The sequence below is a fragment of the Thamnophis sirtalis genome, unplaced genomic scaffold (assembly GCF_051295495.1).
Source record: "Thamnophis sirtalis isolate CommonGarterSnake01/CBP01778 unplaced genomic scaffold, rThaSir2_p1.2 scaffold_8, whole genome shotgun sequence".
Taxonomy (NCBI): Eukaryota; Metazoa; Chordata; class Lepidosauria; order Squamata; family Natricidae; genus Thamnophis; species Thamnophis sirtalis.
This window is the reverse complement of record NW_028261388.1, coordinates 69,088,781-69,108,543: the sequence shown is the minus strand read 5'-3', so window position 1 is coordinate 69,108,543 and position 19,763 is coordinate 69,088,781. Positions and strand designations below refer to the sequence as shown.

Here is a 19,763-nt window from a genome sequence, read left to right as displayed (position 1 = left end):
ACTTTTAACTTCAACCTTCATGAATATCTACATGACTTTCTTAAAATATTTTTAATCTGTAAAATATCTGATGACAGTTTTTTGTTTTAGTATTTTTTGATTTATTGATCTCCTTCATGGAGGACATGCATGTGTGAGGGAGGCAACCTAGCTAGGGAACAACCTCCAAAATCTCATCTAGAATCAGGAATTGGTAAACCATTTCTGTATTATTGCTGTATGGCTGTGGCTGCTAAGCCTATAATGAAATGCTGTTGTGATTTCCAACAAACCGGTCTTTCGATTACATTGGAAAAGTTTTTTGAAATTACAAGCTTGACAAGTGAGTAGTTGAATTTAATTCCTTTCTACCTGCTTAGTTTAGGAATACAGCTAAAGGACCTTCAAAAGACTACAGCTTCTTTTTATTATTTAGGAGAAAAGTGAAGCAGCTAGTAAATTGCTTTCTCACAGGCATGGGAAACTTTGATTTATTATAGTATTGCTTCAGTGTAGTTCAATCTGGAAATACCCTCCTTGCCACCTTATTAATTTTTGCCTTGTAAATCATCTTTATTATTCTTCCTGGAAAAAAATAAGCCGTGATTTAGTTATGACAGGTTTGAAACTGCTTAGCAGGCCCCAGAAATAAATGAAACAGGGTTTTAAGCTGTTTGGGGCTCTTTTTGGTAGAATTTGCACTGGTTCTGTTTTAGGTTTTCGGCTGTATAAAAGTAGGAGGAAACTTTGATTTTAGTATACCCTTTTCAATTGAAAACTCATTTCTGTGCACTCAATAATTAATTGTGGAAAAGAAAATACGAAAATGTTGATGCTTTGAGACATAAAATTTATGAATAGCATGCATTCTCCCCTCACTGAACTGGTTTATCATGTTAAAATATGCACCCAGTTTCTGAAAAAGTGATGGTTTTTGGAGGCTGTTTGATATCTATTCTCATCTTAGAACTGTCTGGATGTTAGGAACAAGAACCTAATATAAAGAATTCTCCATTTGGCAACCAACATGTCTTACAGGCAGTCCTTGACTTATGATCACAATTGAGCCCAACATTTCCATTGCTAAACAAGACAGTTGTAAATTGAATTTTGTCCCATTTTATAACCTTGCTTGCAACAGTTGTTAAGTGAATCATTTCAATTGTTAAGTTAATAATATGGTTGTAAAATTAATTTGGCTTCTTTGTTGACTTTGCTAATCAGAAGGATGCAAAAGGTGGTCACAAGACTCCGGGACACTGCAACCTTCATAAATATATGCCAGTTGCCAAGCATCCAAATTTTGATCATGTGATCCTGAGGATGCTGCCATGATTGTAAGAGTGAAAAACAGACACAAGTCTCTCTTTTAATGCTATTATAACTCAACCAGTCACTAAATGAGTGGTTGTAAGTCAAGGACTGTCTGTATTTTTAGTGTATCATGCAGCTCCATAATAAAATAAACAATTTAACTTTAGTAGAACAATAGATAGTACTCATGAATGAAGAAAAACATACATGTCCCCGGATAATGTTGCAGGATCCAATCTGAGTCAGTCACCAGGACTAGAGCTTTTGGACTCATGCTGGAGCCCTGACGAGAGTCCTGTTTCCAAGGCTTTGGTCACTTCCCTGGCTGTTTTTGTTCCCTGCATGGATTGCCCCTGTAACTATGTAATCACCAGATTGCAAGAACACAAACAAGCGATCAGACGAGAAGACCTAAACTCATTGGTAGCCTCACACTGCAATGAACAAGGACACACATTCAGTTTTGCAGATTGTTGGATAAGCAGGCACAAAAACAGCCAAGAAAGAGATTGAAGGCCTGGTAAACAGGCCCTTTGTCAGTCAACAGGTGTACTGATTTACCACCAGCATATCAAGTATTTAGAAGGTGATGGGTGGGCAGTACAATCAAACACCAGCTAATGACTTAAAAGCAAGCCCCATATCAACACCCCAATCAACATCTAAAAAGCCACATACAGAAATCATCTTGCTGGTGGCTCTTTAATGCTAATCTGTCTCAGTTGGAGTCAGTTAACATAAATAGAAATATCCTTGTGACACCATGATCAACTACAAGACACTATTAGTTGTTTAGTGATGATCAGATTCACTGAACTGATAATGAAAAAAACCTTGTAATCAAGTTACAAGAGAATATGTGTGAACATATAATAATAGAACAAGTTAAAATACTGTAGTACAATTCCAGGTATGTATGGTTTAGAGCTGACTATTTGCTATATAAAAACAACTTTGCTTTTGTTTATGCCTCAACTTCCATAAACCTGTAATCCTCAAAATGTCTTTTAATGTTAGTCCAGATAACTTTAGATACTATAGATGGATAGGCAATGACTATGAAGGACAAAAGGGAGAGCTGCTACTGTGGCAGCATTCAGATAAGCAGGGCTTGAACTCCAGTTGAAGAAAATAACTTGAGGAAGCACTTTGAAATTTACAAGATTGATGTCAGCCCAACAAGATAGACCAGAATAAGAAACCAATGCCATATATACAGAGAGATGAAGAGTCTACACACCTTTGTTAAAATGCCAAATTTTTGAAAATTAGTAAAAAATTAGACCAAGTATCACTTCAGATTTTTCCACCTTTAATGTAACATATAAGATCTACAATTCAATTGAAAAACAAATTGAAATCTTTTAGAAGGAAAAATAATAACAAGAAACGTACAATAACAATCACTAAATGAATGGTTGTAAGCCGAGGACTACCTATAATGTTTTTAGGCATTTTCTGTATAATTTCTTTAGCGTAGAAAATAAATAATGTTTAAAGAAAGAACTAAAGAAAGTTTATCATGCTTATCAATGCTTATTGATAAAGCAAAAGTGAGAGCCAGTGTGTTGGAATGGTTAAAATATCAGGTTGGAAACGAAGAGACCATGAGTTTTTGTCCTGACTTAGGCATAGAGCCAGCTGGGTGACCTTGAGCTTAGGAAGTCTCACAGACTTAGGAAAGAGACAATGGCAAATCACTTGTGAAAAATCTTGCCAGGAGAACTGCCGGGATTAGTCCAAGCAGTTGCCAGGAGTCAACAGTGTTTCAAAGGCACCTTTCCTCTCTCACCCCCCAATCCCAAAGTAAACGGGATATTTGAAATCAGTTGCTATTTTATCAAGTCTCTTCATAATTGCATTCTGTGTGTTGGGCTAAGGCAGTGGTTCTCAACCTGTGGGTTGTGACTCCTTTGAGGGTCCTTTAACAAGGGTTGCCTAAGACCATCCACCTCCACTGGCGTCGCTCATGCTCAGAAACGGGTCCTGAAGCAGCAGGTGCATGAAGAGCGCCGGGTGGTGAAGCAGCCTCCTCCCAGCTCCGGCGCAACCTAGAAGCCACCCTGCCTGGTCTCCATGCTAGGAAAAGGCTGAGGCGCTGAAGGAGGAGAGAGATGGGTTCTTCTGGGTGGCAGATCAGCTTCGGCTCCAACGGAAGTTCAAAGCGAGCATGGTCGGCGGTGCCGCTTCAGCCCAGCTGTCTGCACAGGAGCTTGAAGGTGCCCGGAGAGCAGGAGACCAGCGGGGCAGTTGGGCCACCCGCTTCAGCCGGCGGGATGGGCTCTCGCCCAGACAGGCGCATGCCGGGATTCAAGCCACCTAGGGCCTGGACGCTGCCTTTGCCACCCCTGCCGCCGGTCCTGTCCTGTGGGCTAAACTGAGCTCAGAGGCTTTTTGGCCCCTGGGAAGGGCTGGCAGGAGAGGCTGGAAGGGAGGACAGGCCCTGCCCACCCATTCCTTCTCTCCCGAGGAATTCCACTCAGGATGGAAGCCCAGTTCGATGAAGCTTAAGCCTCCGTTTAAAATCCCATTTAAAGGGCAACTTCTTAATCTGCGTGAAAAAAAGAAAGAAGGAAGGAAGAAGAAAGAAAGAAAGAAAGAAAGAAAGAAAGAAAAGGGAGGGAGGAATGGAAAGAAAGAAGAAAAAGGAGGGGGGAATGGAAAGAGAAGAAAGAAAGAAAGGAAAGGGAGGGAAAATGGAAAGAAAGAAAGAAAAAAGGGAGGGAGGAATGGAAAGAAAGAGAAAAAGGAGAAAGGAAAAGAAAGAAAGAAAGTAAGAAAGAAAAAGAAAAGAGAGGGAATGGAAAGAAAGAAAGAAGAAAAGGGAGGGAGGAATGGAAAGAAAAAGAAAGAAAGAAAGAAAGAAAGAAAGAAAGAAAGAAAGAAAGAAAGAAAGAAAGAAAGAAAACAAATTGGGTAGGTAGGTGGATGGGTGGAACGGAATGTTAAAAAGTAAACTTAATAAAGTGAAACTCATGTAAACCACAAACTGCTGCTGGAGGCAGGCAGGCAGGTTGTTTTATCCTGGAAAATCCCAGCTAGGCTGATCTTCTCCCAAACCAAGATTGGCAGATTAATCACTATGCTTTAATTATGTTCAATTTATAATAATGAAAATACATCCTCCATATCAGATATTTACATTACAATTCATAACAGTAGCAAAATTACAGTTATGAAGTAGCAACGAAAATAATTTTATGGTTGGAGTCACCAGAACATGAGGAACTGGGTTGCAGCATTGGGAAGGTTGAGAACCACTGGGCTAAGGGATCCAGAATAGAAACTGATGCATGGAAATATATTGCTGAGCTATGGTAGGTTGCAGGGGAAGGAAATTATCTTACTGAGATTTCTGAGCTGCTACTGATATCCTGGAAGCGAAACTCCTCATGCTCTAGGTAGGTGACAATAATTTGAGTAATAATAGAAATTAATATTTTTCAAAGCAAATTAACAAAGTATAAGAAAACAGCAAGCTATTTTTCCTCCTTATGATTAATATTAAAATAATAAATTACGCATATCATCCTTAACCATCAGTGCTCATCTGATCAGAACCTCTGAGTTATTTAGATGAGCTGCCAGAGGGATGGATTTTCAGAGTAAGGGATTGTTTGCCAAAGGATATCTTGATCTCAGCTCTTTCTTCAATGTCTGGTACAAAAACAGCATGTGATGCACATGCAGTAGTTGATTTTTACACACTGAACAGAAAAATTAATGCATGTGCTAGGTAAGCAAAAGTACTCAGTTCTGTTATTTAAAAAAAATAATGCCTGCTTACTATGAACTGATGGTACTATTTCTGTTACAAGGTTTAGAAAGTATTGTGCTGCTTTTTAACATTTGAGCCTTGAATTGAATGAATCAGGAGGGTGGTGATCATGTATCTGACAAAATCTTGAATAAGATAATCAAGCAAAGGATTTATGAGCATCTAGAAATAGATGATTTTTAGAAGCCAGCTTGGGACGGTTTAGGTCCAGATGGACCAGAGGTGGGTTCCTACCAGTTCGCACCTATTCGGTAGAACCGGTTCGTCAAATCTACCGAACCGGTTAGAAGAGGTTCCACAAGTGGACCCGGAAAGCAGGCCACACCTACAGAAGAGGTTCCAAAATTTTTTGAAACCCACCACTGGTCCTTGGATATGATTATTCTACACTATCATGCTCATATTTATACAACTCAGTGCCTCTGTGAAAGGTAAGGATGACTACTGCGTTTGTGGTGCAATCAGAACATTGCCTGTGTTGAAGTTGTTTTAACGCAAACCAAAGATGCCCTTTAAAAATCAAGTTTACATCATATTCTTATGCATGCCAGTACTGTGTGTGAGGTAATTTAAGGTGGTTCTGACAAGTGTCATCGGCATCTTCATATCTGGTCACATGGGCGGCAAGCCACTCCCATCTGGTCACATGGGTGGCAAGCCACTCCCACAAAGGAGGCCACACCCATAGAGTAGGTTCGAACAATTTTTGAAACCCACCACTGAGATGGACCATCCAGTGGCAGAAATTCGACTGCGATCTCGGAGCACCAAGATTGCACGTCGTGCCGTCGCGACATCAGCGCTCCTCCTCTCCAAATGTACTTCTATTGCTTTTTCCCTCTTGCATTTAATGACAATATTTTCATTTTGGTTGTAATTCCCTGTATTTTTCTTAAAGCTATATAAATACTTCACTTATCAGATATCTGCTGCCTTTATTTCTGTGTTTAATAAGCAGTTTCTACCTTCTTGGTATAGTAATTGTATCCATAGGCTAGTATTTATTTTAGTCAGGAATGGTATGGTCTTTTCTCGTAAAACAAAAGTATTCTTGTAAGAATATTAATAAGACGAGTGTATCAGCAGTTGTGGGTATCATCATGCTTCTAAATGGCACATATGGAACTCCAAGGTTAAACAGCCTTCCTTTTTGAGAAAGAGAGAGCTAGACTTTTTTTCTGAATGATATCCTTTCAGACATTTGAAGACTATAATCATAGCTGTTGTTAGTCCTCTCTTGTGACCACTTAAGATGCTGGGCTGTGATGGACTTTGGCTACAGAAAAAGTGGAATTATTACTTCTCATGATTTAGAATGGATATTTTTATTGATATAACCTAAAATTTCACCACGTATGCATAGTGCCTAAAGAGATTGCTGATCCTTGTGGAATTCAGCTGTTGAAATTTAAAGAAAATTTTATTCCTTATCAGACCTTCTCAGTTCTGTAGCTTTTAGAATTTGCCTGTAGCATATAATAGTTGAGTTTAATGCTTTCTGTATAAACATTGCCTGCCTATGCTTTTCCTGTGTAAGAGTTTTTAGAGAAAATGAGTCTCCTACAAGCCAATAATTCATATTATTGTCAACACCAGACCTTTTTTGTTAACTGAAATATTACATTTTTTTCAATCATAGGCTAAAAACTTAGACTTCCGCCGAAAGTGGGACAAAGATGAATATGAGAAGCTTGCAGAGAAACGGCTTACAGAGGAAAGAGAGAAGAAAGATGGTTAGTAGTATGCTGACTATGCAGTGCATGTCTCCATTTCATTAGTAGTTGCTAATTCAGTTTGTAGAATGAGATGCAAAAGACAACATTTCAGAGGGAAGGTTTGGCTCCCCACAGTCACCTTGTAGGGGAGATGGGCGGCATAATACATGGATACACATCTAGCTAGCTAGACAGACAGCTAGACACTTCATGTTATGTTCTTTTAAAAATTGTAAAAAATTATTTCCTGTTTACTCATATTCAAGAAATTAAGAAGTTAGGTTTATTTGATCTTAAGAGTTGGGGGAATTAAAATTAAGTGAAGAACTTTCTTGGGCAATAGAAGAAAAAATATTTACTGACTAAAATGAAGGTTTTATATTTCAAGGGTATAGCAAATCATTTTATTTCTCTGTCTGTCTATCCTCATTAATTTTTTTAATTTATATTTTAGGCAAACCAGTGCAGCCTATCAAGCGTGAGCTTCTGCGGCATCGAGACTACAAAGTGGATCTGGAATCCAAATTGGGGAAAACTATTGTTATTACCAAAACTACTCCTCAGTCTGAGATGGGCGGGTAAGGTGATAGAGATTGTGTCTGCTAATGTAGTAACATTTGATTAACAGAGAGGTTTAGCAACTAACCTTCCAGTACTCTTTTTTATAATGTATTTGGAAAGAGAGGGCAGGTGAATGAACAAAATGAAATGAATCTGAACCATTCCATTCCAAGGTTGATAATAGTAGCATCCCTTCAGATTGTGGATTGTACAATTTGTAAATATTTGAGATGGCTGTTGTTTACTCATTGAAATAATGAGTAATGAGTTTACACAGCTTTAGGAGAGACATTTGATTCACCCTTTTCTATCAGTAAATTATTTCATTTAACATAAGAACATAAGCAGTGCCCTGTTGGATCAGACCCATTGACCAGATAGCCCCGTGATGGTGAACCTCTGGCACGCCTGCCAGAAGTGGCACACAGAGTCATCACCTTTTGCACTTCCGGGTTCCGGTGTGCTGGCAAACTGGTCTTCACATGCATGGGAGCGCAGGAAACCAGAAGAACAGCCGCCGGGTGCGCGTGCTGGGAAGATGATCTTCCGGTTTCCAGCTTGCACATGCACATTGGCCACCTGGTCTTCTGATTTCTGGTGTGCATGTGCGCACAAAGACCAGATGCCCCATGAGCATGCGTGTACTGGAAACCGGAAAATAATCTTCCCAGTGTGCACATGGACTGCTCTTCCGGTTTCCGGCGTGTGCCTGCGCACATGCACATACTCAGTGCTGAAAAGGTTTGCCAACACTAAGATAGCCCATCAGACTGTTTTCACAGTGACCAAACAGCTACACAAGGAATCCCACTAATCTTCCAGCTGATGGCCTTCAAAGCCAGACACTGCATTAAGGCTAAAAGTTATTGCTCCCCATGATTTCCATGAATTGATCCAACATTTGTTTTTAAGCCAGCCAAGCTAGCAACTTGCACAACATCCCATGGTAGCAAATTCCAAAGTTTAATTATGTGTTGTATTTTAAAAATTGGCAATGGAGATTCTCATTCAGGTCATGGTTGTCCCAAAGGTGCTTTTTCATGAGGCAACTGGGCTTCCTTGTTTTTCTTTGAAGATGTTTTGCTTCTTATCCAAGAAGCTCCTTTGGCTCTGATTGGATAATGGGGAATGGAAAGATTTACATTTCTTGCAGACAGTTGGTCATTTGCATTCTTTTAGAGTAGACAGCCATTGACGTCATTTGGAGGTTTATCTGTGTCCTTAGGTTCACCTGAGTAGTTCAAATGGAACTGGTTTCTGTAGTCTGCAATTTTTTGGAAATCAGTTCATACTCCCACAGGTATCGAAGGGGGTTCAACCCAAAGTGCATAGCTAAATGTTTATGGATGAACCCCCTTCGAATGGTATATAAATTTAATAAAAATAAATAAGTGATATTTCAATGAAAGTCAGGATTAATAACTGCAACCAATTATCTGTCCTGCCCTTGAAAGTTTTGGCCACGGCAAATTATTTTCATTTGCCTTTGAGTAAATATGAGTAAATATGTCTTAAAATAATATTGAGCCAGTGTTATTCTACTGGCTTTTGCTACCAACATACTTACTTCTGAATTTGATTCAAGAAGCTTATATTAACACATGAAGTTCCATATTCCAACATTTTTCTTACATTTTTCTTTTTATATTATCCTATACACAGAATACTTCTGTTCTTCAGTTCAAGCCCTTTTCTTCCTGCTAGGTTCAGACAAAATTAGATCTATTTCACAAGAGATAAAACTTTTACATAAAGAATCTTCAAATTGTAAAATAAATTTGACCCTAAGATATATCATTCCTCTTCTCTCTACTGGCTTTTTGAGGAAAAAAATAAATCCCTTATCTTCTTTTTATTCTTTATTTTATAATTGTGATCCTTGTACTTGAAACATATAAGTAATGTGACTGCCCAGAACTTATAATTGACACCATAATTGGCAAAGGCAGGTTTTTCAATAAAAAGTGCCTCCTTGGCACAAAGTATATGCTTCTAGTAGTGGTTCTTGCTTTTCCCCTTAGTTTTCTTCTGACTACTAGTAGCAGCATGAGAAAGATTCAACTCTGAATTTCACTTCCTCTGATTTTTTGTTCCTAATATTTTTAATGAGTTCCATTTTTCCAAAGAGCCCTCGTATGTATATCAGAGTCCTTTGGTTTTGAAGAAGACATGGTGTTATACAGTTCATCTCTGGATTTGGAGATGGCTCTCTAGTCCCAGTCTGGAAATGAAGAGTCTAGCACATTGAGGGCACTAAAAATCCATTGTTGTAGTAACTATGGGTGTTATTCTATGATTTCATGGTTATCTATCAAGTTTGGCAATCTTCAAAATTGATGGAGGTTTCATAGCATAGGGGTCGCCAGCAGGTTCTGTCAGCAGATGCAACTTTTAGTTCCCTTAGCTGGATGTCCCAGTAGTGTTTTCTTTCATGGTGTGTTTGTAGCATTTAGCTGGTTGACCTCAAGATCTCTTCCCAGATTCCAGCACACTTATAGAATAACTGGAGAGACATAAGGAGGTCATCCATTCTGATGACATGTCCCACTCATCTCATATAGGCTCTGATAATTGAGACTCAATGGTTAGCAGTATGCTGACTATGAAATGCAGTCCATGGCTGGTGGACTCTGCATGATCCATGACCTCCAGGTTGGAGATACAGTCTTGCCACAAATGCCAAGAATGAAACAGAGAGCACAGATGTGATACTTCTTCAGTTGTTTGATATGCTTTCAGTACAGAATCCACGACTTATGTCCATTTTGTTTATACTCATAACATTATGACATTACTCATGTCGTGGTTATCCAGGAGATAATGAATAACCACAGCTCTATAGACTTTTAGCTTTATGCTCACTCGGGATTGTCATTAACAATGGTCTGTGATGTCGACACTGTGCATTCCCTATTGTCAGTGAGTAAATGTGTCCCAGTAATAACAGATGAGTCTGGCCCATCCACTGGATATGGAGAGTCAGGTTGCTCAGCCACACACAGATCCACACGATTGTGACGATAGAGAGTTCCTTCAACGTCCACTAGATAAGAGCGTGGTACCACCTGTTATATACAAATACCTGTTTTCCAGCAACCTGTTCGATCTCCAGGCAGCGGTCTCATACGGGTTTGTTGCCCAATATTCAATTCTGACAAATCTCTGACTGATTTGTCATATCTTGCCTTGAATACTTGTCTCTTAAGCTGTAACTTCTCTGGGATGCCTTGTATCACAGAGGGCTCAATCAACTTATTTGCCACTGGTAAGGAGGTCTTTAGTCTCCTTGACATCAGTCTCGGCAGCAGACTACACTCCATGCCCTCGGTTGGAATATTTCTCCAATATAGAATGGCCTTCCATGGGTCTTTACCAAAACTTTGTGCTTTTTTGCATAAATTCTTAACAATCTTCACAGCTGATTCAGCTTTGCCATTAGCTTGTGGGTGATGTGGTGAGGAAGTCACATGCTCAAATTCCCACTCCGCAGCAAATTTCCCAAAGTGAAGGCTTGCAAACTGAGAGCCATTATCAGAGATCACTTTATCTCATGGGCCATGAAGCGCAAACTGAGCCTTGCATCTCCTAATAGTAGTTTCAGCAGACAAGTCAGGAAGAAGTTCAATTTCCCAGAAGTCTGAATAATGATCAACTAATTATCAGGTACTCTTTTCCTGCATAGTTGAACAAATCTATACTGATGATCCACCAAGGACATGAGGGTATTTCATGTCACATCATGGTTTCTTTTTGTTGCAAAAGTGCATATTCATCGCAAGTGGCACAATTACTAACAAAGCCTCTGATTTTGGATGTTAGGCCAGTAAAGAGTATCGCAAGCTTGTTTATAGCATGCCTCACCCCCAATGTGTCTTGAGTGTATGTGCAATAACATATCTGCTCTCAATGACTTTGGCACTATGACTCTTGGATCTTTGTACAAGAAACCATTTTGTATGCTGATCTCATCTCTGAAAAACCAATATTCCCACACAATTGCAGGAACTCCTCCTCACCCACCCACCCACTCAACGATAGCATTCAATGCCTGTAAAGTTGCATCAGTATCTGTGTGCTGCAGGAGCTGACGTAGCCGCTGCTTAGTGACTTTGAAATAGTCTGCTTGACTGACTTCAGCAAAGAGGGGTTGTTCCTGTTGCAACCAACAAACCATGTGATGCTTGTGCTCTCCTCTCGGTGATGCCCGATCTGATGTAGCCCTGCTCAGGGTATCACTGATATACATTTCACATCCTGGTTTGTAGACAACGTTGAGATTGTAATGCTGCAGTGTAAGCATCATGCTCTGCAAATGCTTGGGAGCATACCAAGCTGCCAATATAGCTATTGGCAGCTTGTGATCAGTTTCAGCTATGATTGTATTCTAGCCATAAAGAGAATGATGGAAATTCTGGCAAGCAAATTCAATACTTAAACATTCCTTTTCAATTTGTGTGTAATTTAGCTCAGATGAAAGAGCCTGTGCACATATGCAGTTGGCTGACGTTCTTGCAATAGCAATAGCACTTAGACTTTGCAGTGCTCTACAACCCTCTCTAAGTGGTTTACAGAGTCAGCATGTTGCCCCCAACAATCTGGGTCCTCATTTGACCCATCGTGGAAGAATGGAAGGCTGAGTCAACCTTGAGCCTGGTGAGATTTGAATTGCCAAATTACAGGCAACAGGCAGTCAGCAGAAGTAGCCTGCAGTACTGCACTCTTAACCACGGCACCACCGTGGCTCAATAAGCAACATCTTAGGCCATTTTTGCTTAAGTCATTTTGAATTATAACAGGCTTTGTGACATCATGGTATTTCAATACTGGGGCATCACAGTATTTCAACACTGGGCAAGTAGTGAACAAGTGTTTTATCTCCTTTACTGCCTGGTCATGCTTGGGAAGCCAGTACCAAGCCGCATCTTTGTCCAGAAGACGTCTCAATGGCTGACACACCTTAAAACCGATAAATCTGTGCATCAATTTGGCATTGGCAGTCAGTGGCATATCTACAATGGCTCTAATCGTATCTGGGTCAGCTTTTAAGCCATGTGAGAACAAGGAAATTGACTTCTTGTACCTTGAACTGCAATTTCTTTGCACTGAGCCTCAGCCTCACCTACCTACAGCAGTCTAGTAATGCTATGAGCTTCTCATCATGGTCATGCTCAGCTTCTTCATCTGTATCACAACAGCCAACTACAAGAATGTCATCAGCTATTGGCTCAATTCCACTGAGCCCACTTAATTCATGCTGCTTTTGTTGATACACCTCTGGTGTTACAGAGGCTCCAAAGGGTAGTTTGAGCCATCTCTTTCTGCCCCAAGGAGTCCAGAATGTGGTCATGTAGCTATTCTTTTCATCCAGTTTGCACTGTTAAAAGGGCATCTCTGGCATCAACAAGCAAGAAACCCCATGCTTTGGGTAGCTTGTGCAAAAGGTCATCAAGTGTTGGCAATAGGTAGTGTGACCATTTCAGGGCCATATTCAGAAACTTGGGATCAATGCAAATTCTGATCTTTTCAGGCTTCCAAATAACAACCATGTTGTTTATCCAATCAGTGGGCTCAGATATTGAAGTAATATGTCCCAAATTCTCTTGTAGCTCCACAATGAAGTACATGAATATTTCTTTCTGGGGAGTGGTAGGATTGGCCATGGGCTGCAGTAAACCTGGTATCTTGTCAGGGCATCTTTTTGCTGATGGGCAACTAGTCATATATTTCTCAATGTCCTTCATGCTCAGCCACCAAAATTGACGGTTGATGAAGTATTGGATTTTTACAAATCCAGTAGGTCCAGCTGTTTTGAAGTTGTGGCTCCGCTGAAGGATTAAGCTCCTCTGATTGGAAGGCACATAAAGTCTGGTGCCAGTTCAGGCCAGGTCATCCCTTAGTGTAAAATCCCCTTTATGGAGTTCAAACCATTCATCACCCAGTAGAGCGGTCCCTAACATCCAAGTCAGGTCCCCAGTCATTTGCAACTTGGGTTTTTTCTGTGCTCCAGTGATGGCAGGAGCTGCTGTTTGGTTGGATGGGATGATGCAGTTTATGACCTCCTCTCTGATGCTGTTATATTGGAATAGCCTAAGGGCATCGGCCAGGAAATTCTCCCCCCCAGGCAAATAACGAAGGATGAAGTTAAAATGGTTGAAGTATTGGACCCACCACACTTGTTTAAGGGATAATCTCCGAGGAATTTTCAGTGCTTCTAGGTTTTTGTGGTCAGTCCAGACTTTGAACATGGTTTTACTACCCTCTAAGAACTGCCTCCACTGTACAGCATAAACTTCTTTCTCTCATACTGCCCATCTGCATTCCGCATTGGAAAGCTTTTGGGAGATCTAGGCATAGGGTTGCAGTGCCCCTTGTTTATAGTTTTGGAGGAAGACCACTCCCATTGCTCCATTGCTGGTGTCTGCTTTAATGATAAACTGCTCATCAGGGTCAAAGTGTTTGAGCATGGGCTTGACTGTAAAAAGATGCTTCAGCTTCTCGAAAGCTGCCTGACACTGCATAAAACATTGTAGAGTTGACTCAATTCCTCTTCCAGTCTACTGATGGATTCCATTTCTTTAGCCAAGCAAGCCCAAGCACCATCAGTTCTGTCATGCCAGGTCCCACGATGAAACTGATGGTTTCCTGTGGGGCACTGTCTTTAGTTCCATAGGCTCCGTTAGGAATGTGGCCAGGCTTCCCCCTGTTAGGGTCCCCTCTAGTTGGGAAAATTCTACGAGGATTTTTAACTCCCTGAGACACATTCCCAGTCCCCACATGCCAGGGCTAACCAGGCATCTGCTACACCCAGCCCAAGAAGGCAGTCATTATGCCCTTATGTTCCAAGGAACCAATCGTTAGTTCCACCCTGAGTAGCATCAGTATAATTGTCATACATATCAGGGTGTCGTTTTCTCCTCTGCTGTCGCTCGCTCTCCAGGGTGGTCTTGGCTCCCTTGGTTAAGAGTTCCCTCACCATTGCCAGAGGATGGGGTGAACTCTATGACTTCCTTGCCTTTATGTTCCCCCTTTTCAGGTTTGGAGAACCTTCTTTCCCAATCCACTAAATCTATATTGTGTCCAAAAATTTTGGCCCATGCTATCATGCATCCTTTAACTACTACTTCTTCCAATGTTACTTCTAATAAATATTTGTACATTTTTGTTATGAATTTATCTTCTTCTATTTGTTGTAATTCTGTGTATATTCCATATTTTTTACATCTTTTTTGTACCTTAATTGTAGTTGAAAATATGGCCACCAATCTATATTTATATTTAGCTCCTTTAATTCCTGATTTGTTTTCAGATTCCCCTGAATGTCTAAATTCTCCATGATTGGGAATGGGAGGTACCTACCATCGGGCTGTTATCAATCCTGATTGGTCCATAGACTGAGAGAAAAGTGTTCCAGCCATGCCTCTACTCCTTTGCCCAGTTTCCTTTCAGTCTATGGTTCGATTAGGCTGATAGTTTTTTAGGCTAGTGAAAATCTAGGTTTTTTACTAATTACTTGAGATCTAAACAATATTTGGAAAATTGGATACTCTAAAATTTCTTAATTGGACTCCACTAAATTTAACAAATTGGCAGTAGCCACCCCACAAGGGGTCACATCGCCTGTTAGGCATTGCGATCAAATCCCCTGCTTAGTGTAGCCAGATAGAGAGGTGAGGTGCGGCTGGCATTGGATTTTAAAGATTGAGGTTTGTTGCTCGCATGGAACCTAGTCCGTTCTATTGGAAATCCACCGGTTGGCTTCTAGCACACTTACAGCCATTAATTGAGCGAGTCAGCTTGCCGCCGCTACACGAGCCGTGCTGCCGCATTTGAGACCAATTTCTGAGCTTATCTCTTTTCCGATCGGCAATTACTGCATTCGGCTTGCCTCTGTCATTCCTGGCCGCACCATGAGGGAAGATTGACTTTGCAAGGAGGTGCCACCTTAGAGACTGCATAGGCAGAAGATGTGTGGCCATTTTGTAGTGCACCACGAGGCTTGAAAGGAGAATCTACTATTCCTCTAGTATCTTCTTGTGCCCATTTCTCTTTTGTTTCTTTTTGCTGAATACACTATAATAATTCCATGGGAATAGGCTTTCATGGTGTCCCATAGATTTTGTATAGATGTCATTTTGTATTTTCCTTAAGGAATAACTCCAATTCATTTCTACATTTCTGAATAAATTCTTTTTCCTTTAGTATTTGCAAATTTAACATCCATCTTTGTCTAGTTGTTTTTTTTTTACCTTTCCAAATTATTTTAATGGAGTTGTGGTCTGCCCACGTATTTGGTAATATTTCAATTGTTAGTATTTTTGTCCCAATTTCTCCATTCATCCATGCCCTATCAATCCATGACCAGGATTGATGTGGATTGGAGTAAAAAGTAAATTGTTTTTTTTTTCTGGTTCCAGTTTTCTCCAAATATCAATTAAATTTAGCTCCTCCATCAAGTTGTTGGTAATACTTTCTTTCTATTTTTAGCTTTTTTGTCACTTACATAATCTTTTTTACTGTCCACTATGGCTTTATAATCACCTATTATACAAATATTCCTCAATCCAATTTCTCTAATTTTTTCATGTAATTTTTTTATAAAAGTCCTTCTGATTTTCGTTTGGGGCATATATTGCTACCGATAATATCAAATTTTAGTTTATCCATATCTCTATCATTAATATTCTTCCCTTTGGATCTGCATGAATTAAATTCGTCTTTATCTCTAAACATATATCACTATCCCTTTTCTCATTTCTTCTGCTGATACTGCATATAATTTTCCTAATATAGGACATTCCAGGTATTTTATATCTTGTTTTTTAATGTGTGCTTCCTGTAAGCATGTTATATCTGCCTTTTGTTTTGTTAATCTTGCCCAGATACACTTTCTTTTTGTTGTTGAATTTAAACCATTAATATTTACTGACAATAATTGAATTTCCTCTTCCATCCTCCTAATTCTCTGCCTGTCTTTATTTTTTATTGACTCTAGTTTCTTTTTTGGCTCCTTGTTTTTGGTCTCACTTCCTCCTCTCTCTGTTGCTCTTTCTCTTCCCTACTACTTTCTTCGTTCTCCTTCTTTTATTCCCTGTTGTCATTCTTCCTGGCTTCTAGATTCTAACTCCTCCTTACTGCTCTGTTCCTCTTCCGGGCCTACTAGTTGCTCATATAAATCCTGTGCCTTCTCCAGATTATCAACTTTAATCCTTTTCCCCTGCTATGCATATCCTTAATTTTTGTTTCTTGGGACCAAGACAGGGAATGCTAGTTTTATTATATAGGTTTGCAAGGTAGAGTGTAAGAACCATATCCTGAAATGCCAGATAGCCAAGCAGTTACTTTAGAGCAGGAGCGTCAAACCGGTGGCCTGCGGACCGGATGCATCACATGCAGGCCATGCCCACCCCAGTTTTGTGAAGGGGAAAAAATGTTGCAATACATCACATGATGGCAACGTAGTGCAGAGGGTTTGACACCGGTTTTTTAGAGGATCTCAATGGTCCCTTTACACAGGCAATATCCTGTTCCATGGCCTTTTACCAGGCTCTTCCAATTCTGTAGTTATGTAGAACCGAATCTTGGTCCCAATCTTTTACCTTCATTACACTATTGCTTTAATGTTCATGTCACAATACCTGCATCTTATATGTGAATAGTCTCGGTTTCCACTAGGTCTGCCATCTATCTATCGCCAATTGTTAAACTTGTTCCTTATTTATAAGGTTCTGGCTTACCTTTGACTATTGTCACACTGTATAAAAGAGGATGCTTCTATTGCAAATCACAATAGTTTCTGTGTAGCCATATCACTTACATGTAGGAATCCATAGGCCATTCAAAGAAGCACATTCAGAGAAGCAGGCAAAGTTGTTTAGAGAGTAAACAACTTTGTACCCTCTGTAAAGAGTTTTTTTTAATTTTTGCAAGCTTTAGGTAATTGTTCTTTTACTACAGAAGATGATAATAAAGAAATATATTTTTCTTTATATCAGTTAAATAAATAAACAAACAAATAAAAATACACTTCGGTATTATCACAGGCAGCCTGCAATCATGCAATAAAAATGCTGTATAAAACATTAAAACAATAAATAGAGATCTTAAATTTAAATTTTAGTTAAAATTAAATTAAGATGGAGAGGAAGGGAGCAAAGTATGCATAGGGAGGAGGTGGGGTATTAGCTAATCTATTAGACATTTCCAGAGTGCCACACCTCTATTAGGGCCCTAAGCCAGTTGGCAGATCCATATCTTCAAGCTTTTTCTGAAGGCCAAAAAGGTGATTGTGGATCTCACCTCGGGAGGCATGATGTTCCAGAGGGCTGGAGCTATCACAGAAATGGCTCTTCCAAATTCTGCCAACTGAAATTCCTTGACTGGCAAACATTCTCTTTCTGCCAGTGTGGATGGGGCAGTATAGCCACATCCAGGTGAGACAGTTCATCGGATAACTTGGATCCATGCTTTAAAGGTGATGAGTGCATCGCAGTAGTCCAAGTAGCCTTGGAGAAAGGAACCAACCACCAAAAGACTGTGCCACTCTGTCTTAAATCCCACAGCCAGCCCAAAAGGATACCATGGTTAATGGTATCAAAGGCCACTGAGAGATCAAGGAGATCAAGGAGGGATGCACTATCCCCATCCTGCTCTTGCCAGAGATCATCAGAAAGTGTGACCAACCAACGCTGTCTCTGTCCCATAAGTGGGCCTGAAACCTGACTGGAAAGGGTCAAGATAATCCATTTCACCCAGGATCCTCTGAAACTGCCATGTGACCACCTTCTCTGTCATCTAAAAGGAAGGTGGGAGAATGGATGGAAATTGCCACACAGATGACAGAGATTTTTTTTTTTTTTTTTTGAGGAGGGGTTGAACCAGAGTCTTGTTAAAAAGTCTTGGAAACGTCCCTTCCTGCAGTGAAGAATTTATCACTGCCTGTACTCATCTGTCTGTCACTGTCCTGGACGCTTTCACCAACCTGGAGGGATCTAATTGACAGGTGGTTGCAGTGACAACATCAAGGGCTCTCTTTACTTCATCAGGTGTGATAGGATCAAACTGTTCTAAGATAATTAAGATCTTTCCCCCAGCATGAACGCACACCACATATGGATTTCATCTGGGGATTAATCCAAGTAACTCTGTCAGGCATTCAACAAATTCTTTTGAAGTTGATCGCCCAAGCAGGAGGGACTGGGCGATCCTGAACATTTGCAGACACTTGCAGATGCAATAGGTTTGGAGAACTAGTGATTTGCCATTCTTATTTCATGAAATAGGCCTTAGTAGCAGCTTGAAGCTGTGTCCCATCAGATTCATCCCTTATTTTCCTCCAGCAGCGCTCTGAGCATCATCTCCTAACCTCATTTCAGAAATGTAGCTCAGCTGTGAACCACAGGAAATGCTGGGAGCGACGGTCAAGAGAGACTGCACATGTGCAATCCTGTCCAAAACCCTTGGCCACCCTTTAGTTGTAGGATATAACCAGAGCTTTGGCAGGACTATGCAGCAAACCCCCCACTCCCTAGAATATTCCCCTTCTGGGACCCATTTAGGCCCATCAGTCCCCAGGACAGACCACTTGAATAGGTCTGGTCTCCCTGTGATGGTGGTGGGGTGCCCTAAGAGAATCTCAGGGATACCAGCGCATGAGATGACCATGGTGGGGGAGTAATTATAGATTCCCCCACCAAATCACATTGCCATTGCTCTGACAAGATCATATTGGCAACATGGCCACTGTCCTGAGTTGGATCCAAGATGACCTGGGAATAAGCCCATGGCCACCGTGATAGAAGATTTTAATGAAAAGTGGTCGAAAATAAAATATGATAAAACTAGATGGTCTTTTCATGAAGACATCTCATTGCTCTGTTCCCTTAAGCATTCTAGTGCTATATCAGCCATTTGTAGAATGTCCTTGTATAGACTTACAAGTAATATAACCTCCTTTCATATAACCATAATTAATTAAATCTTTGTGTCTCAGAGCTGCATTTCCCCTGGAAATTGACAATAATATTACAGTGTCATGTGGATTTGATTGGTAATCACTGATAGCTTTTAAATAATTACTTTCTAAAAGAAATTAATTACTGGGCTATTTAACCACATATGCAGGAAGTTGCCTGTGTTTCCAAAAATCCTTCACAACTAATTTAAGAGGCAAGGATAGGAGTAAAAATGCCATGCCTGCTGCAGCTTCAGAAAAGAATATTTCAATAGAAATAGTTTTAATAATTTGAAAAATAAAAAGTAAACCACATTGAAATTCTCCAAGTTCCTTATTAAAGTCATTTTCCCATATTGGCTTGTACCCAGATTTCTTTTTTACAAGTTACTTGTTGTTAAATGGAACCTTCCTTATCTATACCTTCCAGCACTGCAAAAGGCTGTTATAAATAAAAGAGTTAATG

The 19,763-nt window shown here is 40.2% G+C and overlaps 1 protein-coding gene across 1 annotated transcript in view; it reads left to right on the top strand.

Moving 5' to 3' along the window:
* ZMAT2 (zinc finger matrin-type 2) overlaps positions 1-19,763 on the top strand; it is a 61,450-nt gene that overhangs the window by 7,615 nt on the left and 34,072 nt on the right. The window contains exons 2-3 of the mRNA XM_014058875.2: positions 6,711-6,804; positions 7,241-7,364. Coding sequence (XP_013914350.1) covers positions 6,711-6,804; positions 7,241-7,364 — 218 coding nt within the window. The remainder of the gene's footprint in view (positions 1-6,710; positions 6,805-7,240; positions 7,365-19,763) is intronic.